The 20,166-nt window shown below is 36.3% G+C and overlaps 1 protein-coding gene across 5 annotated transcripts in view; it reads right to left on the bottom strand.

Annotated features, from left to right (window-relative positions):
- LOC109922295 (calcium/calmodulin-dependent protein kinase type II subunit delta) overlaps window positions 1-20,166 on the bottom strand; it is a 274,180-nt gene that overhangs the window by 37,136 nt on the left and 216,878 nt on the right. For 3 of the 5 annotated variants that reach the window (XM_048597035.1, XM_048597047.1, XM_048597041.1), the window contains exons 12-13: window positions 19,344-19,386; window positions 15,436-15,476 (exon numbers count right to left, since the gene is read on the bottom strand). In XM_048597035.1, coding sequence (XP_048452992.1) covers window positions 15,436-15,476; window positions 19,344-19,386 — 84 coding nt within the window. The remainder of the gene's footprint in view (window positions 1-15,435; window positions 15,477-19,343; window positions 19,387-20,166) is intronic. The other 2 variants (XM_048597057.1, XM_048597052.1) reach the window with 1 other exon arrangement.

Genomic DNA, 20,166 nt, shown 5'->3' with positions numbered 1-20,166 from the left:
CAAACTGCAAAATGGACATGTTTGTCAATCTATAGTCTTATGGATTCCAATAACTGGAAAAAGGCTGGGAATCAATTTTTAGATATGTGAAGATTTATTTTTCTAATTTTGTCTCAGTTTTAAAATGAAGGCTGGAATCTTTAGTATTTGTTAAAGTATTTTTAAGAAAACAGTATAACAGATTATACTATTTAAAAATAAAAGAATAGATTAACTATAATGGAATCAAACGGATAAAATCAGGAGAGGAAAGACAAGGAAAGCAGAAGTAATTAACAGTACTAGTAATCCTTCAGTATTTCATACAGAAATGCAAAACTATGAGGCAGATTGTCAGAGATTATAGAAAATTAAAAATGGTGGGTGTGACCCTATGCAGAATTTCTGTTCCCATTTCCCTCTAATCCAATTTTTGCTGACAGGGTAAAGGGGATGGAAAACAGGAGGAATTGCATACTTGCTAGAACAATGAGAACTCAGTGTTTGAACTGATTTCAAACAGATCCTTAACCCACAGAACAGGAGTCATGAATTGATGAAATAGATAGGAAATGAATGGTGGGTCGGGTCTGAATAACTGTCAGGATCTGAATATTTTAAACTTTAAAAAAGCTGCCGCTGTCAGTGAAATTTAAAAAAAAACAAAAACCTGCTGGACTTCAAGAGGCCGGAATAATTTTCAAACAAAGTAGAGCCTGGTTGTATAGGTTCATCAGAACCCACGGTGATATTTTTGCCAAGGGCTATCATTATGTCATCATGAATGCTCACCTGAATTTCAACCTATTTTTCTAATTAAGCCGTTCAGAGATGTGACTCCACACCTCTGGAACAGGTGGGACTTGAACCTGGGCCTCCCGGCCCAGTGGTAGGGATGTTACCACTGCACCACAAGAGGGCCGTCACCCGAGTTTCAAAATCTTCAGTGATCTCAGCCGGCAGTTAAGAGTTCACAGGATGATTGACAATTTAAACAGTCTACTAAAGAATTAGCTACCTTTGATGTGAGGACAGAATAGAAGTACGTTTTTTATGAGAGATTAATCACTTGAGATTTAAAACCATTGAACGTGTTTCATGAATGGGAGTCTTCTCATCAACAAATATACTGAAGTGAAATCTGTATTAGATTGCTAGAAATTTCTTTTTTTTTTCATTTTCACATGCCTCCTGAGGTTTGACCATAGAGGATGCAGACTGACTAACTACACAGGTGACAAGGAGGATATGACAGACCACGGTATTGGTACTGCATCACAGTTAAATTTCACCTACCAGTCTCTAAACTGTGGCTCTTACCAAACTCTATTCAAATTTGTTGTGTCAGGGAATTTTAAACCTGCTCACGGGATTTGGGGGTCACTGGCTCAGCACTTGGGCATTTTTAAATGTCACACATGTTGGAAATAAAATGAATGGGAGAGCTAATTGCAAAACTGAAAGTTTCCAGGTTATGTGTAGATTATATTGTGAGTTAAAAAATATGGGAGCTCAGATCATAGAAACGTTTTGCTAATTATGACTGGTGAGCTGAAAACCTCAGATGGGCTTTCCAAGATTTTCTTTATTATTTTTATCAGCTCCAAATAAACACCCGTCCCTTATATTTAATCCACCAAACCACTGTCCCATCTTCCATCTTAGAAGTTAACCTATGCTAAATGACATCATCATAACCACAAGGCAACCAACTTAAACTTTTGGAATGTTTATATAGCATCAAACCAAAAGATTGTTACAGTAGAAAAAATTTACACCTGTGATGCCAGTGGCCCAAGTGTGACTAGACAAGATAATCAGAAATAATGTTGCAGGAAGGTTAACATCTACATTATCTCATTCTTCATTAACTTACAAACACTTTTTTTGTCTTTAGTTTGCATAGTTTTGCTTTTCAAGTAAATTCTGGTTAAATATTCTCGGCACTTAAAGAGAAATACACTCCAAAATGAAAATGCAAATAGTTGAGAAACTAAAGGGAACTGCTGTGTTAGCTTAAGGAAAGAAACAAGCAGAGAAATGGTTAGTAATGATACTGAAAGGCTGGGCATGCAAAACCATTACCTGCTGTGGTAGCATAGCGAAGGAAAAGGAAGCCCCTAGGAATAGTAATACGAAGTACTGCATTTCAATAGGTCCAACATTTTAAAGATTCAAATGTATTAAGTAATATACAGCCACATTTTTAAAAAAAAATCATTTTGAAGTACAATTAAAGGTGATTTTTGAGGGTCCAAATTCCTCGAAAGAGTTTTCTGGGTCATATACTCACTGTCTGCAGCTCAGTCTGCAGTCATGTGATTTTGTCTGGTTCTTCTGCTGCTACCAGAAAGATTGGAGCTTAAGAGTGAATTTCCTTCCAATTTCTTCTCATCTTTAAAACTTGGCTAGCCCTCACTTCACATTTCCATACAACAGTCCACACGGTAAAACGAACCCATGGCCTACTAATACACTGCGCTGCATATCATATTGCAGCATACTGCGCCACAACAGAACCATTACATTTAATCATGTGGTCAAGCTCACAAAGATTGCAGGCATTTTCTGACCTCACAAGCATATAAATCCTCACAACAATTGACGAATATGTTGCTTTACAGAAATCTATTATGCTTTGCCTCAAACAGTTGACATTAATACATGAACGTTCAAAAGCTTTAGCTTGAATGTGAGATATGATATCAATTCTAATTTTTAAATTATTTAAATGTTTCTGTTGGACTGAATCTTTCATAAATTTATGTTTTTGACATGTATACAGTCATTGTCTAATAAAATTTTAATTGATCAATTAGATCTTTTTTGAAAATGTAATTCTGTGCAACTTCTTGCTTCTTTAACCAGTCTTAGAGCATTACACATCCTGACGTCACCTGCAGAATTACACTTTGTTTATTTAAAAATCAGCAATGTGGCTAATTCCATAATATAAATCAAAAATCATATTGTATTTTATGATCCATAATAATAACCGCAAGGTTAAGCGTTATAACCTTGAATTGAAGGTCACCATTCCTTAAATGGATACATTTTATATTTTGGTGCTTCATGTCCAAGTTAATAAGCCCCAAAATGTACAAGCAAGTGTGAAATATGGAGTACAGTAAGTTACTGTAAGTTAACACATGAACATTATTGTGATTACATGATATGGCAAACAGAACTGTCAATAAGTTTAATAACGTAATACTGTAACTTATTGGTAGAACCCAATGTAGAATAGACAGCTTTGTCTGCAATTAGTTTGTAAAAATCATTACTTCAATTAAACTACAGGCCTTCCCTTTCTTTAACTACAAGGGGTAAACTTTTATAACACAATTAAAAGAATGTGGCAGGGATTTCAGAGCACCGAGTATCTCATATTTTTATTATTGGAAATGGTGTGCAAGAAAGGAACAAAAATAACGAGACACAAATATCAAGACTGCTTTTTAAACTCTTTGTAACATTAACTGCTTTTACTGTAATAAAATAAATTCTCTTTTGTATTTGGGATGATTTTAATAAGTGATACATTGCTTGAATCAGATGTACTTCGACTGTAGTATTCACAAGGTAGAACAAATTCAAATAAGACAAAAGCCGAACAAAATGGCACCTTAAAATGCAATTAAAAATGAAAAATATAAACTGCACCATTTTCACAAAATAATACAAAAAATCCAAGGAAAAAAAAACATCTGTCAGACAATAATCCTCACCATCATCTGAACACTCGAACTGGACTTCCTTTTCTGACCAATCAAAGAGAAAGAAAAAGAATGTAATTTTGACAGTTTAAAGAAAGGATTTCTTCAGAAGCTGTCTCGTGCTGCAGTTAAAATATCTGGAAACAAACAAAAATAATTCCACATATGGGAGGCAAAAAATGAAGTGCAAAAAGGTAGATTTTCTCCAAATTAGTATGGGGAAGAAAAAAAGCTGAACTAAACTTGGCAGAAACCAGAATATTTAAAAAAGGCAACATAAACAAGGTATAAAGGTTAGAATAGTTGTCAAACAATGCAAAGGCTCTATAAAATTATATATTTGAAGAGGTAAACGATACAAGATTACATATGGCACAACGGGATGACAGAGTTGGAAAGTGAAACACTAAACATTAATTTATTTTGAATTTTTGGTAAAGATTTTCTTTTAATGGGCGTAAGTATACCAAAGCATAGAAATAGCTATGTAATTTCATAACTAGAAATGAAGAATGAAGCAACTGATGCTAATTATCTCAAAAAAGGTTTTGTAGCATATGACGCACTAACTAATTTAATGCACTGAGTCATAGACAAAGCATGAATTTCAGGACCTAATCTTATTAGAGCAAGTTTGGTCATCATTATATTAATGTTGGATCAGGTTGGTCTGATTGATAACAATACAATCAATGTAAAAAGTTATGATGTCATTGTGACTACGTTAAGTAGTCATGGTGGTCTGATCCACAGGTTCAACCTTTCCACTGTTCAGCCTCATCAACATAAAATGCACTTTTTTTGTGCAAGAATGGACTCAACTTTGGTCTATCCTACTTCCTTCCAGTAAGAATGGTTGAATACATGTTATCCTTTACAAAAAAAAGGTCAAGTAGTAAAGGAGTTTCAAACTTGGACCTTAGTTGTGAGCCCAATGATCAAGCATTGGTCTGTTAAAAGTAACACTATGACAGAAGTTGCTTCCTATTTTCCCTAAAAAGGCTTTATCAACTGTCATTTTCTATTTTAGCAACTAAAACATCAGATAGGCAAAAGAAGATTTTAACTGAAATACTACATAATTTCAAACTTGGAATTGTGATTAAATTTATCCTTCTGGTGTTGATTTTAATTTTTTCCCCTAAAACTTAAGAAAAATTAGAGGTAACATTTATTTTAGAAAGTTTTAAATTAAGTACTTGCTTAAAAGAAAAGAAATCACGAACGTACTTTTAAGCAGTACACAGTACGAGTAACGAATGAACAGAGATCCACTTTGAACACAAGGGCCTGTTTGCTGCAACTTTTCCTATATGTTTGAAGTATTAACTGTTTATTTTTCCTAGTAGAACGGTGGAATAGTGTCCACTGATAATAGTATTATAAATAATGTGTACTTACTTAAGCATAACGGAATGATCAATTAGAGTAAGTTTTTGAAACAAACGCGGTTCTCATTCGGTTGAGAAAGAGACTAGGCCAGAATCCTGGATCTGGAGTGGTTGTGTCAAAGCAATGGGGCACAGGAATTTTGGGTACAAGTCAATCTACTTCCTTCTTTAGGCTCATCAAAAAGCCAACTGGGTGAGAGGAGAAGAATAAGCTTCTTGCTATTTTCTAATCTGACATCAAACAGCTGAGACTGATGGAACAACAACCCTGCTAGAAACTCCATCAACTCTGTCTTCTTGCAATCAGTGGAACTACTCTTGATCAGCCACATCAATACCACCATTTTGGTTTTAAAAGCTTCTTTAGCAGAGCAACCAGATGATTGTTTCTCTACACCAACTCTGCCAAACATTGCAGGATGGTGCCACTCTGCTATACTTGACTATATGGGACAGTTGTCCAAGGAGTGCTGAAAAGGGAACTGTAAAATGATTGGTGTTCCTGAAATTTGGCCATGATCCACCCCAAGACCAACCGCTAGCTAGCCAGAAGTCCTGCTATAGCTCACTTCTAGAGAGAAAACTTGTCTCAGTTTTGTTCAGTCCACTTTCTCTTACACTCACATTTGAAAGCTTCATACAAAGATTTGCATTAGCATCAATTGTGATTTGTTGCCAATTAGAAGATACAAATGATCCAATTATGATGGTGGGGTGAAGGTGCAGAACAACTAGAGGCATTAAAACTACAGTGACCGAGAGCAAGAGGGTTAGTGAATGAAACATACATGTACAAGAACCAACCTACAATATGCAAATTTCAACCTTTCCATTTGACCCCATGGAAACTTACAAAACAACCTCTGATCTCTCTCAGAGATAGTAAGAACTGCAGATGCCGGAGTCAGAGACATCACAGTGTGGAGCTGGAGGAACACAGCAGGCCAGGCAGCATCTCTCTCTCTCCCCCCGCTACCCTAATCCATGCTGTGACATTCAAGTCCTCTATCTCCTCCTAGCATTAAGAGACAATGAAAGTCCTCCTGTGTTCCAAATCAGCTTAACCTCTACTTGTTCTGCTTCAGTACTGCCAGGCTACATGAACTAATCCTACTACATCTCCAAAACCTAATATTACTAAAACGTAACAGTTAGTTTGTGAATATATTTATAAAATGGATACCAGCCTAGTGGTGACTGAAATCCTTTAGATTTTCAGTAAAACTGGACACAATGCGTCAGAAGAGATTGGTTTGTAAGGTCAGAGGCTAAAATAAGGCGAGAGAAGCTTTTGGGGTAGATCAAAAAATTTGTTTCAATTAAAAGTTTAAAAACAATGCAGTTTTATTTACAACTACACTGAATGAAGGAAAATGCTTACTAGGGTTCCAAAAACATCAATACCTGTACCTAGAGTTACAAGTAGAAATGGGAGCAATTTCAAAGTGCAACAAACAAAACATGCTAGCCTACTGTATCAGAGGTAGTAGGAACTGCAGATGCTGGAGAATCTGAGATAACAAGGTGTAGAGCTGGATGAACACAGCAGGCCAAGCAGCATCAGAGGAGCAGGAAGGCTGACATTTCAGGGTCTAGGCCCAAAACGTCAGCTTTCCTGCTCCTATGATGCTGCTTGGCCTGCTGTGTTCATCCCGCTCTACACCTTGTTATGTCTTATGCTAGCCTACTGATATTTTGGAGCTTAGTTGGAGGTGGGGATGCATACGACATATCTGAGGATTGGAACAAGTGAACTAACATCCAGACAAACATGGGTAGATTGAAAGATTTGTCTATCACACAATTGTAAACAAATGATATTGGGCAAAGGGAGCAAAACACTGAAAATACAGGACATAACATAGGGGAAGGGTCTGAAGGTATCAATAAAATCAACATTACACAAGCAGACAATGTACTGTCAGGAAAGAAAAGACCTCAATCGCCTAATTGTTCTGATCACCAGAATACTGATGCAACATGCTGGCTTTGAGGTGGACATAGAGCAGTTTTCTAAAGGAGAGAATCAACGGGCTCAGAAAAGGGAGTCCTGATTAAGGCTCAAGGTTCTAAAAAGCATGATAAATTAAACCCCTAAGCTTTTTTTTTGACATATGCCTAACCCTGTGAGGTAGGGAAAATGGATCATAAATAGAGATTTATATTGAAGACAGTGGAAGTGAGTCAGCAAATTCACCAGGGATCTGATTAGTGTTTTCATGAAATATTCGAAAATAACTATGTACAGAAAAAAAATCACTACTGAGGAAGCATTTTATTTTCCTGTAACTTGGCAATTATTTTATTTGACTCGATTCAATATGGACCAGATTGACGTGAACAGCGCAGGGTTCAATCCCCCTTCCAACCGGAGTGGATTCAGGGCCTGCTTCCTTGTTATATCCACAGTGGAGATTATGATCAGAACTGCTTTAGGGACAGAGAACTCAAGAAGAAAATATTACCCAAGGTAACATATACCAAATAGAACTATGCACAGCATTATTTTCCACCTTACTGCCAAAAGGATTATATCAACTTCTCTAAAAAAATGCTGGAAAGAAATCCATCCCTTATTCATTTCCAAAACGAGTGCAAAACTGTTGTTAAGTCTTTCAGAAAAAACTGATTGCAGTAGCACAAAATACTTCACAATGTAAGACAAGCTTCACATTTATGCCAAAGAAATGAACTACTGCTGCTGCACCTTGATGAGCCATATAAATTCGGAGGCTGAATAAAACACCAGTCGCCCAACTACAAGCGTTGCACCCTGCAGGTAGGGCACCCCGATAAAGAATTATGTCTATTTTACTCAGATGATAAAACACCCAACCAAAACCATGCATCAGTATCCCAGTGTAATGTTTTCCAAATTTTGCTGCTCTCAACAAAGTGTCATGTTTCCAGCTGCACCCTATATGTCCCTAATGCTAAAAGAGAAGAATAATTAAAAAACTATTCATTAGAACATGCACTTATGATCAGGCATTTGTGACTTCTACAACACATTTTTGTGTGTGTCAAATCTAAACACATAATAGATATTATATATTCATTTTTCTAAATAAATTGAATGAAAATGACTATTTTTTGCACAGGGTTAATAACAAAGAATCATACAACTGAGATACACTGATGTTTTGTGCATGCCTAATATACTTTATTTGCCACTAACTTAAATGACACTTCGATAAAACTAAAAGGCAGCTACTTTCCCATATTTAAATATTTAGAACTGTTATTGGGTTTGCTGTACAAAATATTCCCTGGATTTAAAATCAACTTTTGAAACTAGCATGATTTGCCCATGCACCCATCCAATTTTCTATGCATCATTATTCAATTCTCCTCAAATTTGCTGGCAGTGTGTAATAGACATACTACCTTCAGCTCCTGTGGAGACACATGCAAACAGTTAGACTCGAGCTGCGAACTATGACATGGATATGTGCCTCTACGTCCATGTACAACAGTTCCTGAAATGTGTGTCATATCCTTATATCAGACTGAAGTAGACATACTATCACTTTAGTATCAGCGCACCACCTTGCAATGTCTCAATGAAGATGACAGAGCTAGAGATGGAATCATAAAATGGTTACAGCAAGGAGGCGGCTATTCAGCCCTTCAAGCCCATGCCAGCTATCAGGAAGAGCAATTTAGTTAGTCCCAAATCGCTGCAAATTTTTTTCCTCGTCTACTTCCCTGTTGAAGGCCAGGAATAAATCTCTCCCTACAGTGTAATACAGACTGCAACCAATTGCAGCATTAAAAAAAAAATCTATGTTGCCTTTTGTTCTTGTGCAATCACTTTAAAGCTTTGTTCTCTAGTTCTCAATCATTCTGCAAACAATCTCACTTTCTAATCGGTCCAGAAGTCTCACACTCCCTCCCCCACCACACCACCCCACCCCCCACCCCCCACCCCCCTCCCCCCGGCTGCCAATTCTGAACATCTCTACCACACCTCCTGTTCGCCTGAAGAGAACAAACAGAGTTGCTCCAATCTAACCTGGTAACTGAAAGCCCTCATCCCTCTCTTCCGGTCCCTTTCTAAAACCTTTATTTCTGAAATATCTTGGCCAGAATTCAGTATAATACTCCAGCTGAAGTCAACTTCTCTTTTTAAACAAAGATTCATCATAATTTTCTTGCTTTTGCTTCCTTGGTCTGTGTTTTTTTTTGTTACTGTATTGGGACCCTGAAGTTGGGATCAAATCTGACTCTCAGCATCACAGAATATTGCAAATAGTCACAAAGATTTTTAAAGGATTGGCCAATTAACTGAGTGTAGCTGAAGGCACAGAGTGGGCTATGATGGTCGTGGGCCAGTAGGGACCTCAAACACTTAAGGAATTGCACACTGGTGATGCAGGTAAACAGAGACAGACAGCACCTCAAGAAGGCGACATTCTCTCTGCACTTCCCATAGATTTATTTTTAATAGAAGACCACCACCCTGTAGAGTGAAAGCCCTCTCACTGAGCATCTACTTACTGTAGCTGAAAGAAGGAAGAGGTGGGTGGGCTCAAGCTTATCATGGAGCACTGATGACCTGGTTTTCCAACAGAAGCCTGCCTCCAGGTAGGCTGCTTTGGAAGGCAACAGGTCAACTGTAAATTAAAATGTAAACTGATATTAATGTGCTTTTTAATTGTATTAACAAGCTGCATCCTATTAAACCTGCCTTTTTCAAGTCTGTCCAACTCCATGCAAACCTCCTCCTAAATGCAGCCCTATGTCTCTATTCATCAAATTTAGGATTTTCTAATATCTTTTGTTTTTACAAATTTTGTACCACTGTACAATTTCACACTCTTCTGAATTATATACCATCTTACAATTGCCTGTCTATTCCACCAGCCTAAGTTTTCTTTATATCTATCACTATCTTGCTCAAAGTTCAAGTTATATCTAAACAAGAGAATGCAAAATATTTAGGATCACCAGACTTAAGATGTCATACTTGTTTAATTTCATCCATTCCAACTTCCACACGCTTTGTAACGCCAATACATTTCAAGCAAGGTTGCAAAACGCATCCTTTGTGAGGAAAACATTGTTGTAAAACTGTAGCTCATTCTCTCTTAATTGATCTTGTATTCATCCTCTACTGTCCACCAAACCCCTCTCTGCAGGAGTGTATCTGAATGATTTCATCCAAGGCTAATGTTATACAACCAGTACATTTTCAAAAATTGCATGTATTACTCTTAAAGTTCCATTCTCTAATCATTTTGCCATTTTGCAATCTTGGCTTCTTTCTTGAACCCTTATCTGAGTTTTAACTTACATAGTACAAGACTCTGTATTTCAAGTTCACAATGTTGCCTCTCAATTGCAACAGCTTTATATATCATTTTCATTTCCTGGCATTCCCCTTAGCGAACAAGGCTTGGGAAACAATAATTGGGAATCATGAAATGGCAGAGTTTACATTTGTCTTCACAGTAGACAACACAAGGTTCCAAAATTGCTAAATAATCAAGGGGCAAAAGGAGGAGAGGAAATAAATACATTAACCATCACTAGAGAAAAAGCAGTGGGGAAACTAATGGGACTAAAGACAGATCAGTCCTGTGGACCTGTTAGGATGCATTGTAGAATATTAAAGGAAGTACCCACAGAGATAGTGGATGTACTTCCAGGAATCTTCCATGAATCTTAAAGGCCAGTTAGGTTAATGTCTATTATTGGGAAATGTCAGTGTCTAATTTAAGGGATGTGACAGCAGATCGTTTAGAAATACACTGTATGATCAAGCAGAATCAGGGAAACTTCATAAAGGTGAAGTCATGCCTGACAAATTTAGAGTTATTCGAGGAAGTAACAAGCAGGATAAATAAAGGAGAAACAGTTGATGTCATATATATTTGGATTTTCAGCAAATGTTTGATGGTATGACACATTAGTTTACTTAATAAGAGGAATGAGAGGTGATGCTTTTGAAACATGTAAGATTCTTAGAGGACTTTACAGGGTAGGTAAAGAAAGATTGCTTCCCATTGTGGGAGAATCTAGGATCAGAGGGCATCACTTCAGAATAAGGTGTCACACAGCGATGAGAAGGAATTTCTTTTCTCAGAGGGTAGTGAATCTATGGATGTTACTTTATGCAGAGGACTGTCGAGGCTGGGTTGTTATGCATGTTCAAGGCTGAGACAGACAGATTTTTTTGGGACATTGGAGAAAAGTGGAATTGAAGATTATCAGCTCAGCCATGACATCACTGGATGGCACAGCAGACTTGAAGTGCTAAATGCCTACATCTGCTCCTACATCTCATGGTATAATCCAAACTTGAAATTTTAATAAAGCTTTTCTTGATATCTGTTATTTAAGAGCCGGGGATTGTGCTACATTCTTGTCATTGGTAGGCCCTTCTCTTGCTGATTATATTGGCTTAGCCTACACAATACATAAAAATTAAATTCTTCGTCTCGCTATAACCTTGCCTATTTCCATCTTCTAATTCTTACCTTTGTTATGATTACCTTCTTCCCCAGCATTGGTGGCAGTGTCAAAGCCTATCCTGTAGCCCTATCTCCCTAAACTTTGAATTCTCTCCAACTTGAAAAATATTTCAAAACTGTGTCTCTTTGCACAAGCTGTATATCATTTTCATCATCTCTGCTTTGATACCTATTTTCTTGGGCATATTTCCAAAGACATGGATATATTTCAGATATTTTAATGTAAAAAATTGCTTTCACTTGCCACTCTTAAGTGATCGCTTTGACCATTTGTTACAATTGTTAATTATTTTTAAAGAGCGAAGCGGAAATAGTGGAGGAATTAGAAAGAGTAGAAAGCTATTTCCGAGAGTTGGCGTAAGTACAACTGAATGAGTGGCCTCTTATGCTGTGAAGTTCAACAGCACTGAGTTGTAAATGGAATAGTACCAGTGATTAATGTGTGTTACTCATCTATTAAGAAATATTCTATTCCTGTATAGATTTGGTTACAGTTCTCCAGCTGAAGAGTAGATTCTTTTTGTGTAAGCATAATTGAACAAAATTGACAGGACATGCCCTAAACGCTTGATAGAATGAATACACCAGATTTGAGGGGGAGGTGTGCAATTTAGACCCTTGGCTATTAATACAGTCATCAACTAAGCAAATCAGAACTTTGTTCTAACAGCTTCTAATATAAATGATGTACTGGTAATAACTGTAAACAAAATTCAACATTATTTATTTGCCACAAATTCAAAGCTTTTTTTAAGCACTTGACACTATCATCCCATTGTGTATAAGTAACATATAATCATAAAAATCTTTTTTCCCAGTTAGATGTTTAAAAGTAAAGCAACTTAAATCTCTAATATCGTTAACAGGAACCAAAGGCAGCTTTTTAAGCAACTTATCCGTAAAATCACAAATTAGTAAAACAAAACAAAAATTTAATTGTGTCTTAGACTTCAACAGCACAGCAGAGTTATATTATAAATACAGAAGTGAAACCAGTGAAAATTATTACATAAATCATACTAAAATGAATAATTGGCTAATGCAGGGAGAAGCTTGATTGGTTGAAGCAAATGAAATGAAATAGGAATTCTGAGAGCAGATTTTCAGCAAATAAAATATTACTTACTGACATAATTAGTAATTTCTTATACTGCATAAAAAGACTGCGCTATTGTGTTTACATGTGGTAGAGACAGCGAGCATAGATTTCATAAGAAAATCAAGCAGTATTACTTCAGAAAACATGTGAATATATGGTATAATTAGACAAAATGAATGGATGCAAATATAACAGGTAGATCAACTTTCCAACTTCATGTGAAACATTTATTTCACTTCAAGTAAACTTATTTTTTCCCCTGTATCAAGAGTAAGGACAATAAAGAGAGCAGAATCAATTACTTTGATTGAAGATGGATCAATAGCACTACAGATTTGAAAATGAATCATTTTTGAAAGTTGTGGCATTGTAATTTTTCATATTGATCTACTGATCTACAATACATTGATCTACAATAATGCTACCATAACTGTAGGGCTCACCAAATGCAAGGCACTTAGGACTTCTTGTTTAATCTTGAAACCTTTAGGTAAGATTTTCTCATAACAGAAAACAGAGCTTTGATTAGGGCTCAAGTTTATCTAGATTTTTCCCATCTCTTTCACGTTTTGTTTTTCCCGAACAAAACCCTGGAAACAGGCTTTTCTGGCTTCCTTAAAAAATTCTAGAGGGGGTCTGAAAATTTGAACAGTAGGTTAAAAAAAAGGCAGACAGCATTTGGTGGAAAGGGTGAAGAAAGGGTAAGAGGGGCCACTCTTAAATCCTAACTAGAACTATTTCATATACCAATGATAAGTCACCAAATTGATACTTTAGAATATGCCATGATGCATCAGATCACATCTATTAAATACTTATAATGCTTATGTTAACGATGTCAAAATATTGGCAATAAGATTTGAACAAATATTTGGTTAAAAAGTGGCATTACTAATTGAAATAATACCCTCAAGGTGAATGTTGATGTTGTTTCCAAGGTATCTACTCAGCCAATTCACCAGTTGAGGATATGTGGTTTCAAATGGACAACTTAATAATTCTCTAATAAACACTGAATGTTACTCCTTGATAAAAATGCTATTTTTTTCAGATATTTGACTTGTAACATAAAGGTGAAAGAATCTGAAATCTTTGTTCTATAATATTGTTGGTTGGTCATGTTGGCTACCTTTCGTCAATAGGTATCAAAAATACTTTGCAAACACACCACCCAGGCAACAAATTCAGTATACACACCAGCATTAGGCCAGCCTCTTTTCCTATCACCAATTGATCAACCTCTCTTTGACAATTTTTCCCTGTCCCCAGGCAAAATTCTCTGTATCATGCAAACCTGCTATTGGGTCAGGAGTCGATCAGTAAAGGCCTCAGCAGCGGCTACACGAAAAGGATGGAGATTCAATGGTACAATGTGGTGAATAAGGCTGGCTGATGATCCTGGGCGGGTCAAAAATGTCTAGTTAACGGGGAATTGCAGGCCTGAGAAGCAGGAATGAGGAATAACAGTCAGGGGAAGGACCATCAAGGGAACTCCTCAGGCAGGCACTGAATCCTGGAATTTGTAAATACACTCATCTCCTGAAATCAATCTGAAAGTCCTTGCCTCAATGAGGCTCCCTCAGTTCTAGTTAGAAAGTGGTTGGCTGAAGGCAGCTCTGGACCTGGAAACCGATTTCATAAGCCAGAGCATTCCCCCACCCAACACAAATACACTCATTTTTAGATTCATCTTTCCTTTGCCCTGGCAATAGCCTGCCAATTTAACAAAAAAGTGACTTGAGGAAAATTATTCTATATCATTAACTTATTTCAACTTAAAATTCAGAAGCATGATGAGGTTTCTTTATTCTCCCAAAATTTAGAAGCCCCTCCAAAAACGTAAAGTTGGCATTCTGAGGGCTGATTAGGGAATATCTTAGGATCATTCAGGATGACTAAACTGTAAGTAAATCGTATTTTAGATTTTTCCTCAGGTTAAATTTAAATGGCTATTTTTCAATCAATGACCAAGAAATGATAATGGAAATGTCTTCCAACTGAGACATTATTTTCAAATCCAGTTCTTGCTATTGATCAATCCAAACTCTCAAGCTTGATCAAATCTTGAAAAGCCAAGGCCAACGTGCAAGATTCCAATGTGAGTAAAGATCACGTAGGATTAAGTACACTCACAGCAAAACATAGTCCCAGCTGATAACAAAAATCCTTGCAACAATTTTCGTGCTGACTCTCTAAATTGTGCAAAAGATTATGTATGTTTGTGGTCACATTTTTGGATATATTTAGCCAATTCTAGTTTTCAGTTAATTGTTTAGTATATTTTACCATGTTTGGAAATGTAGAAACCAAACCAACAAGCAGATAACTAAGCTAATTGCAAATATTTCAGGATAAGTCATTGGAAACTAATTTTAATAAATTTAAAATGCCAGTAAGCATAACTGGATAGATCAACAACCAAGGTATATAATTACATTTGCTACTTCTTAAATCAATTAAAGAAAATTTGTAGTTAGAGCTATAGCTGGCAATTTTTTTTTGTAACTCAAGAAAATTTTCTGAAGCTGATGTTGGCAGTAAGCAGCAGAATGGGTGTACAGCTTCCCTCAGTGTTATTTGGCTTCTTGTCTGCAAGCAAAGATTCAGTTAAAAATAAACTTACATTGGTGTGCAGGCTGGTAAGCTATTTTTGTGGAAGCCACATGAGCCTACATGTTTGTCAATAGTGATAAAAAGGCAGAGGAATAATACAGTGGAAAAATACACATATCACAAGAATAACTAAGAACATTAGTATGTGATAACAAACTTACCTTAACTCCATCAGTCTTCTTATTCATCAAACTCTTTGCTGCTGTAAGTTAATAAAAAAAATCATATTTAAACACATAGTTCCAAACGCCACAAGCATATTCCTTTGGCAAAACCAATGCAGTTTTAACTTGCTGCTGCACCAGTAGTAATAGTTAAAGAGCTGCTGCAAGCCAAAACTAATTTTGTTGCAGTTGAAAGCAATCATTAGGCAGAAAAGACCCAAAGCAATTTTATAGACAGCAGGCAAAAGAAAATTTTAAATTAAAATAGCAAGCATTGATTATTAATCAAACAATCAATCAGGCAATGATTGCTTCGAGATGCAAAAATGCCCGATTAGTGGCTTAGGGTCTTACCTTACAGGGAACACGTCCCAAATAAAGTGGAAAAAGATACAAAAAATAAAAGGAGGAACAGAAACAAACATGTGTTTGATTAGGTCACATCTTTCTCAAAATTTCCCGACACAAATACACATCAAATGTGTAAAATCTATAAAAGAAATGGGGATTTTTACCCATAACCAACAATTTTTTTTTTTTTAAACAGTTTCAACCAAAAACAGACAAGATATTAATAAAAATGAGGGATTAATAAATATATACTTCCTTCACTTGCTATTGGCATATCTAACAATCAAAAGAAGCTGCAATAATGTCTCTTTTGCATAGCTGTTGGTATTTACTTAAAATTGGACAATTAAACCCATCAAGGTAACAGAATTATGAAAACATCATCAAATTTTGTTTGACAAATAGAGAAAAAAATCAGATTAAAAAAATCAAGTTGGAATTCATGTTTTTCCATAAAAATATTTTTGATTTGCAAACGCACTTAAAATGAGGTCATTGCAGTCAGATCAATGTTTAAAATTTAGCAACACTTATTTACAGTATTTTAATCAGAAATATAAGGAACAATATAGTTAGGATTAGAAGCAACCTTTGCCTATATATTTCAAAGGGATAAATTTCATTAATTTCTGTTTAGTGTGTTCAATACTGCTCAAGAGCATGGCTCCTCCATTCCTCCGCTCTCCTGCTGTAACTATAAACATAAGGTAATCTCCCAAACACTTGGGAAATCAAAAATGGTTGTAAGTAAACTCGCTATTTCTTCAAGGATTTGTCAATATTTCAAAGATACAGCAAAAAATAAGGATAATCTGCATATTCCATGCCATTTTGCTCAACATATTTGCCATGTTTATCTCAGAAGTTTCCTTGGCTGATCCACAAATTGTTCAGTGCTAACCAAATCAAACAATAACAGTTCCATTCATCCAATTTGTTCAGAGCGCAAAATTACTGGGCCACAGGAATAGTACACCATTCATTGCTAAAGTATGTGGCTACAATTAAATCATAGCTGATGTGCATTTTAAATTTATTAATCAGTCTTTAATATGAATATTTTAATATCTATTCCTAAAAAAACTTTCATTCCTATTTTTATGAATTTTAACTGACTCAGCATCCACAGCCCTGTGGAAGAAAATTCTAGAATTTCCATTAGCATTTGTGCGACAAAGTCCACCTCCAAATTCAAGATTGCGTCCTCTTGCTCTGAATTTCCACCAGAGGGAGCAGTTTCTCTTCAGCTTTCATGATTTTTCAGGGCAATTTATAGACATTAATTGATCAGTCCTCGGTCTTTTAAACTCAAACAAATATGAACCAAATTTTATGTAACCACTCTTTACAAATTAACTCTTTAAGCTGTGAATTACTTTAAGTCCAGTAGTATTGTAGTCCATCAGATGTGTTCACCAAGGCTCCGTGCAACTGAGACACCACTTTTTCTCCTTTACATTCCAACTCCATTGCATGAAAACTCAACATTCCATTTGCTTTTGATTAAAAATACATAAACATGAAAAGTAATGATTAAGATAGGAGGACACTCAAACCCCTTTGCTCCACATTAGATTTTTGCCATTACAAAAAATTTGATTGATCCATCCCGTATTCAAAATGGATTACTTTTCACATTGAACTTTAGCTTTCCCCATTCTATTGGTCTCCCTGTCCCCTCATTACTTTTTGCTTTCTTTCTACAGAATAGGCCATATATTCTAAGTTTACTGTTGATGCCAAGTTTAATACAAAATTTTACATTTCTTAAGTGAAGTATTTGATGAAAGTGTGGGACACCAGTACAGATCGCTGGGTGACACCACTCATCACACTATATCAGGGCATGATTTATTTCAGTTCTATGCTCAAGTTCCTAACCGCAAACAAATATTCAGATCATCAGAATACCTCTAAATATGAACTATTATTTTTATTAAAAGTTTCTGTGTAGACCCTTCCAGAAGTCCACATTTGCAGCACATTGCATCCAGTGAGTATTTAAACTGATCATGTTGGTGCCTTTAATGCTGCAGCTAGAAAAGCACATTCTGCTTTATTAAAGCCAATTGTTGTAGTAATTATCCACCTCTCACTTTCCTGAGTCTCACAATAAAAGATGTATGACTAACGCAATGTGCCATGGAAGTAGACCAATTCAGTCACATCACATGACCATTGCCTTCTCATTGCTGTAGTCTAGTTTCCACAAATTTCCTAAATTTATTTCATTGACACAGAAACCTAACATGATTTGCAAACTGACAGCATTATCGGCAGCAGGCATATTTTGCTGTTTCTATCTCAAATAACTTCCGCCACTTTGCCATTACCTTGATTTTTCAGTTCTGGCTCTGTAATGATATGAAGGACATTACAAGCAATGATAACAATTGTAGGCATCAGGAACTTGGGTTCTGAAGAAAGGCAAAGGTGACTTTATTTTCTTTAAAAATGGCTTTGAAGCTGACCCAACTGATTGTGTATATTTTAAAATTGAATCAGGCAAACTGTTCATTCTGTATTCTGGGCCAAAAACCCAGAAATCCATGAACCTGTTGAAATATTTGAGCCCCTGGGAAAACATTGCTTGATTGGAAGCTATGGCTCTCTGATCTCTTCAGTCAAATGTTTATTTCCAATACAAGATTAAGAAGTTTCAATTCCTTGCAGTTCCTGCTATTGATGCTTTCAAGGTTCTGGATGATTGACACTTTTTATTGATCTGTAGCGAAAGGAGATCTTACTTGGAAGTAGAAAATTATGAATGAATAAGTTTTTGTGAAAACTTTATTCGACATCTCCTATTGTCACTATATGCTTCAGTGCTTCTATATGGTGAATTGGTTTTTAAAATTCATTCATGGAATGAGTGCATCACCGGCTAGGCAGCGTTTATTGCCCATCCCTAATTGCCCACAGGGCAGTTCAGAGTCAACCATGTTGCTGTGGGTCTGGAGTCATATGCAGGCCAGACCAGGTAAGGATGGCAGTTTCCTTCCCTAAAGGGCTTTAGTGAACCAGATGGGTTTTTTCGACAATGGATTCATAGCCATCATTAGACTCTTAATTCCATTTTTTAAAAAAAATTGAATTCAAATTCCACCTTCTGCCATGGCGGGATTCAAACCATGGTCCCCAGAACATTATCTGGGTCTCTGGATTAACAGTCCAGCGATAATAATACTAGGCCATTGCCTCCCCTGTGAGCAATTGAGCATTGAAGAGTCATTGCTTGGGCATATGTTAATCTTAGCACAATACACAATGAATTTCACTCAGTTTGGACTATGGCAGGCTGAACTTCATTATATTCACAAATTCTGGGCCAGTGTGCACTCCATGTAATATTGACTATTATAAATTACTTAACAATGAAAATTTACGCAATTGTCAAATACGTCAATTACAACACAAAATTGTTACGTAACAAATTAGTAATCCATCATTAATAATTTCAAAATCACTGGCCCTATTGAACCGCGTGGAATTTTAAGATTTTTGCACATTTATATACACAGAAGATAGACAGACAACACAATTGGAATATGTACCTGAGAAGTTTCTTGTGGCCAGCATTGTTGTGAGAATAGCCCCCTGAGATAGTTTGAAAAAAATAAAAATGATAAACAAATTCTGGCAAAGCAGATTTTATATAGTGACAATATCATTGTTTGGAGACAGCTCAACAGGCAGATGCCTTTTTTTTTCCCCGTCAGTGTGATCTTTGATCATGCAATATTTTTAGTAGCATACAAAATACAATGAAGTGCATTTAACAAGTGATGTGCTGTATCACTCTTACATCAACAGAAAATGACCGGTGCAAATTGTGATTAAAAGACATATTTACACACGTCTCGTTTATCTATCCAATGGACCATTTATTAGTGTAAACTCCTGCAAAACAGGTGCAATTTTTTAAAGTGGATAACAGTCTTTAAACAAAGTTCCACCTGCACACTTAAGCAACACACTCAGGGTTAATCAGAGATAAAGGAACAGTGAATGGCACTTCCTTGCTTCCCAATCGACTGTGTCTAATTCATCCTTGTTTCTGATACTTCTCCAGAATGTTTAACATGAGAGTAACTGATGCACACAACCGAGCAAAGCAACATGGTGGAACACACAGGCAGAGACGAAGATGCCAATTTTGAAAGCTAGGATTAAAAATTCGCCAAGGAAATTGGCATGGGAGTGCAGAGACTTCCAAGTGTTCTTGACAGAAATGCCCCTCATGCCATCTTAAGGAAGACAGCACTGGTAGTGAATGCCAACATTCACTTACAAGAAGGTAGACCGGTGCTGTAAGGAGATCAACAAGCCTAACAGTGCAGGTAAGATAGCAGAGTAGTATTACACCTGGCTTTCTTT

The sequence above is a fragment of the Rhincodon typus genome, chromosome 1, assembly GCF_021869965.1.
Source record: "Rhincodon typus isolate 14 chromosome 1, sRhiTyp1.1, whole genome shotgun sequence".
Classification (NCBI taxonomy): domain Eukaryota; kingdom Metazoa; phylum Chordata; class Chondrichthyes; order Orectolobiformes; family Rhincodontidae; genus Rhincodon; species Rhincodon typus.
Note: the sequence above shows the minus strand (reverse complement) of the source record. Positions and strands in the feature narration are given on the sequence as shown.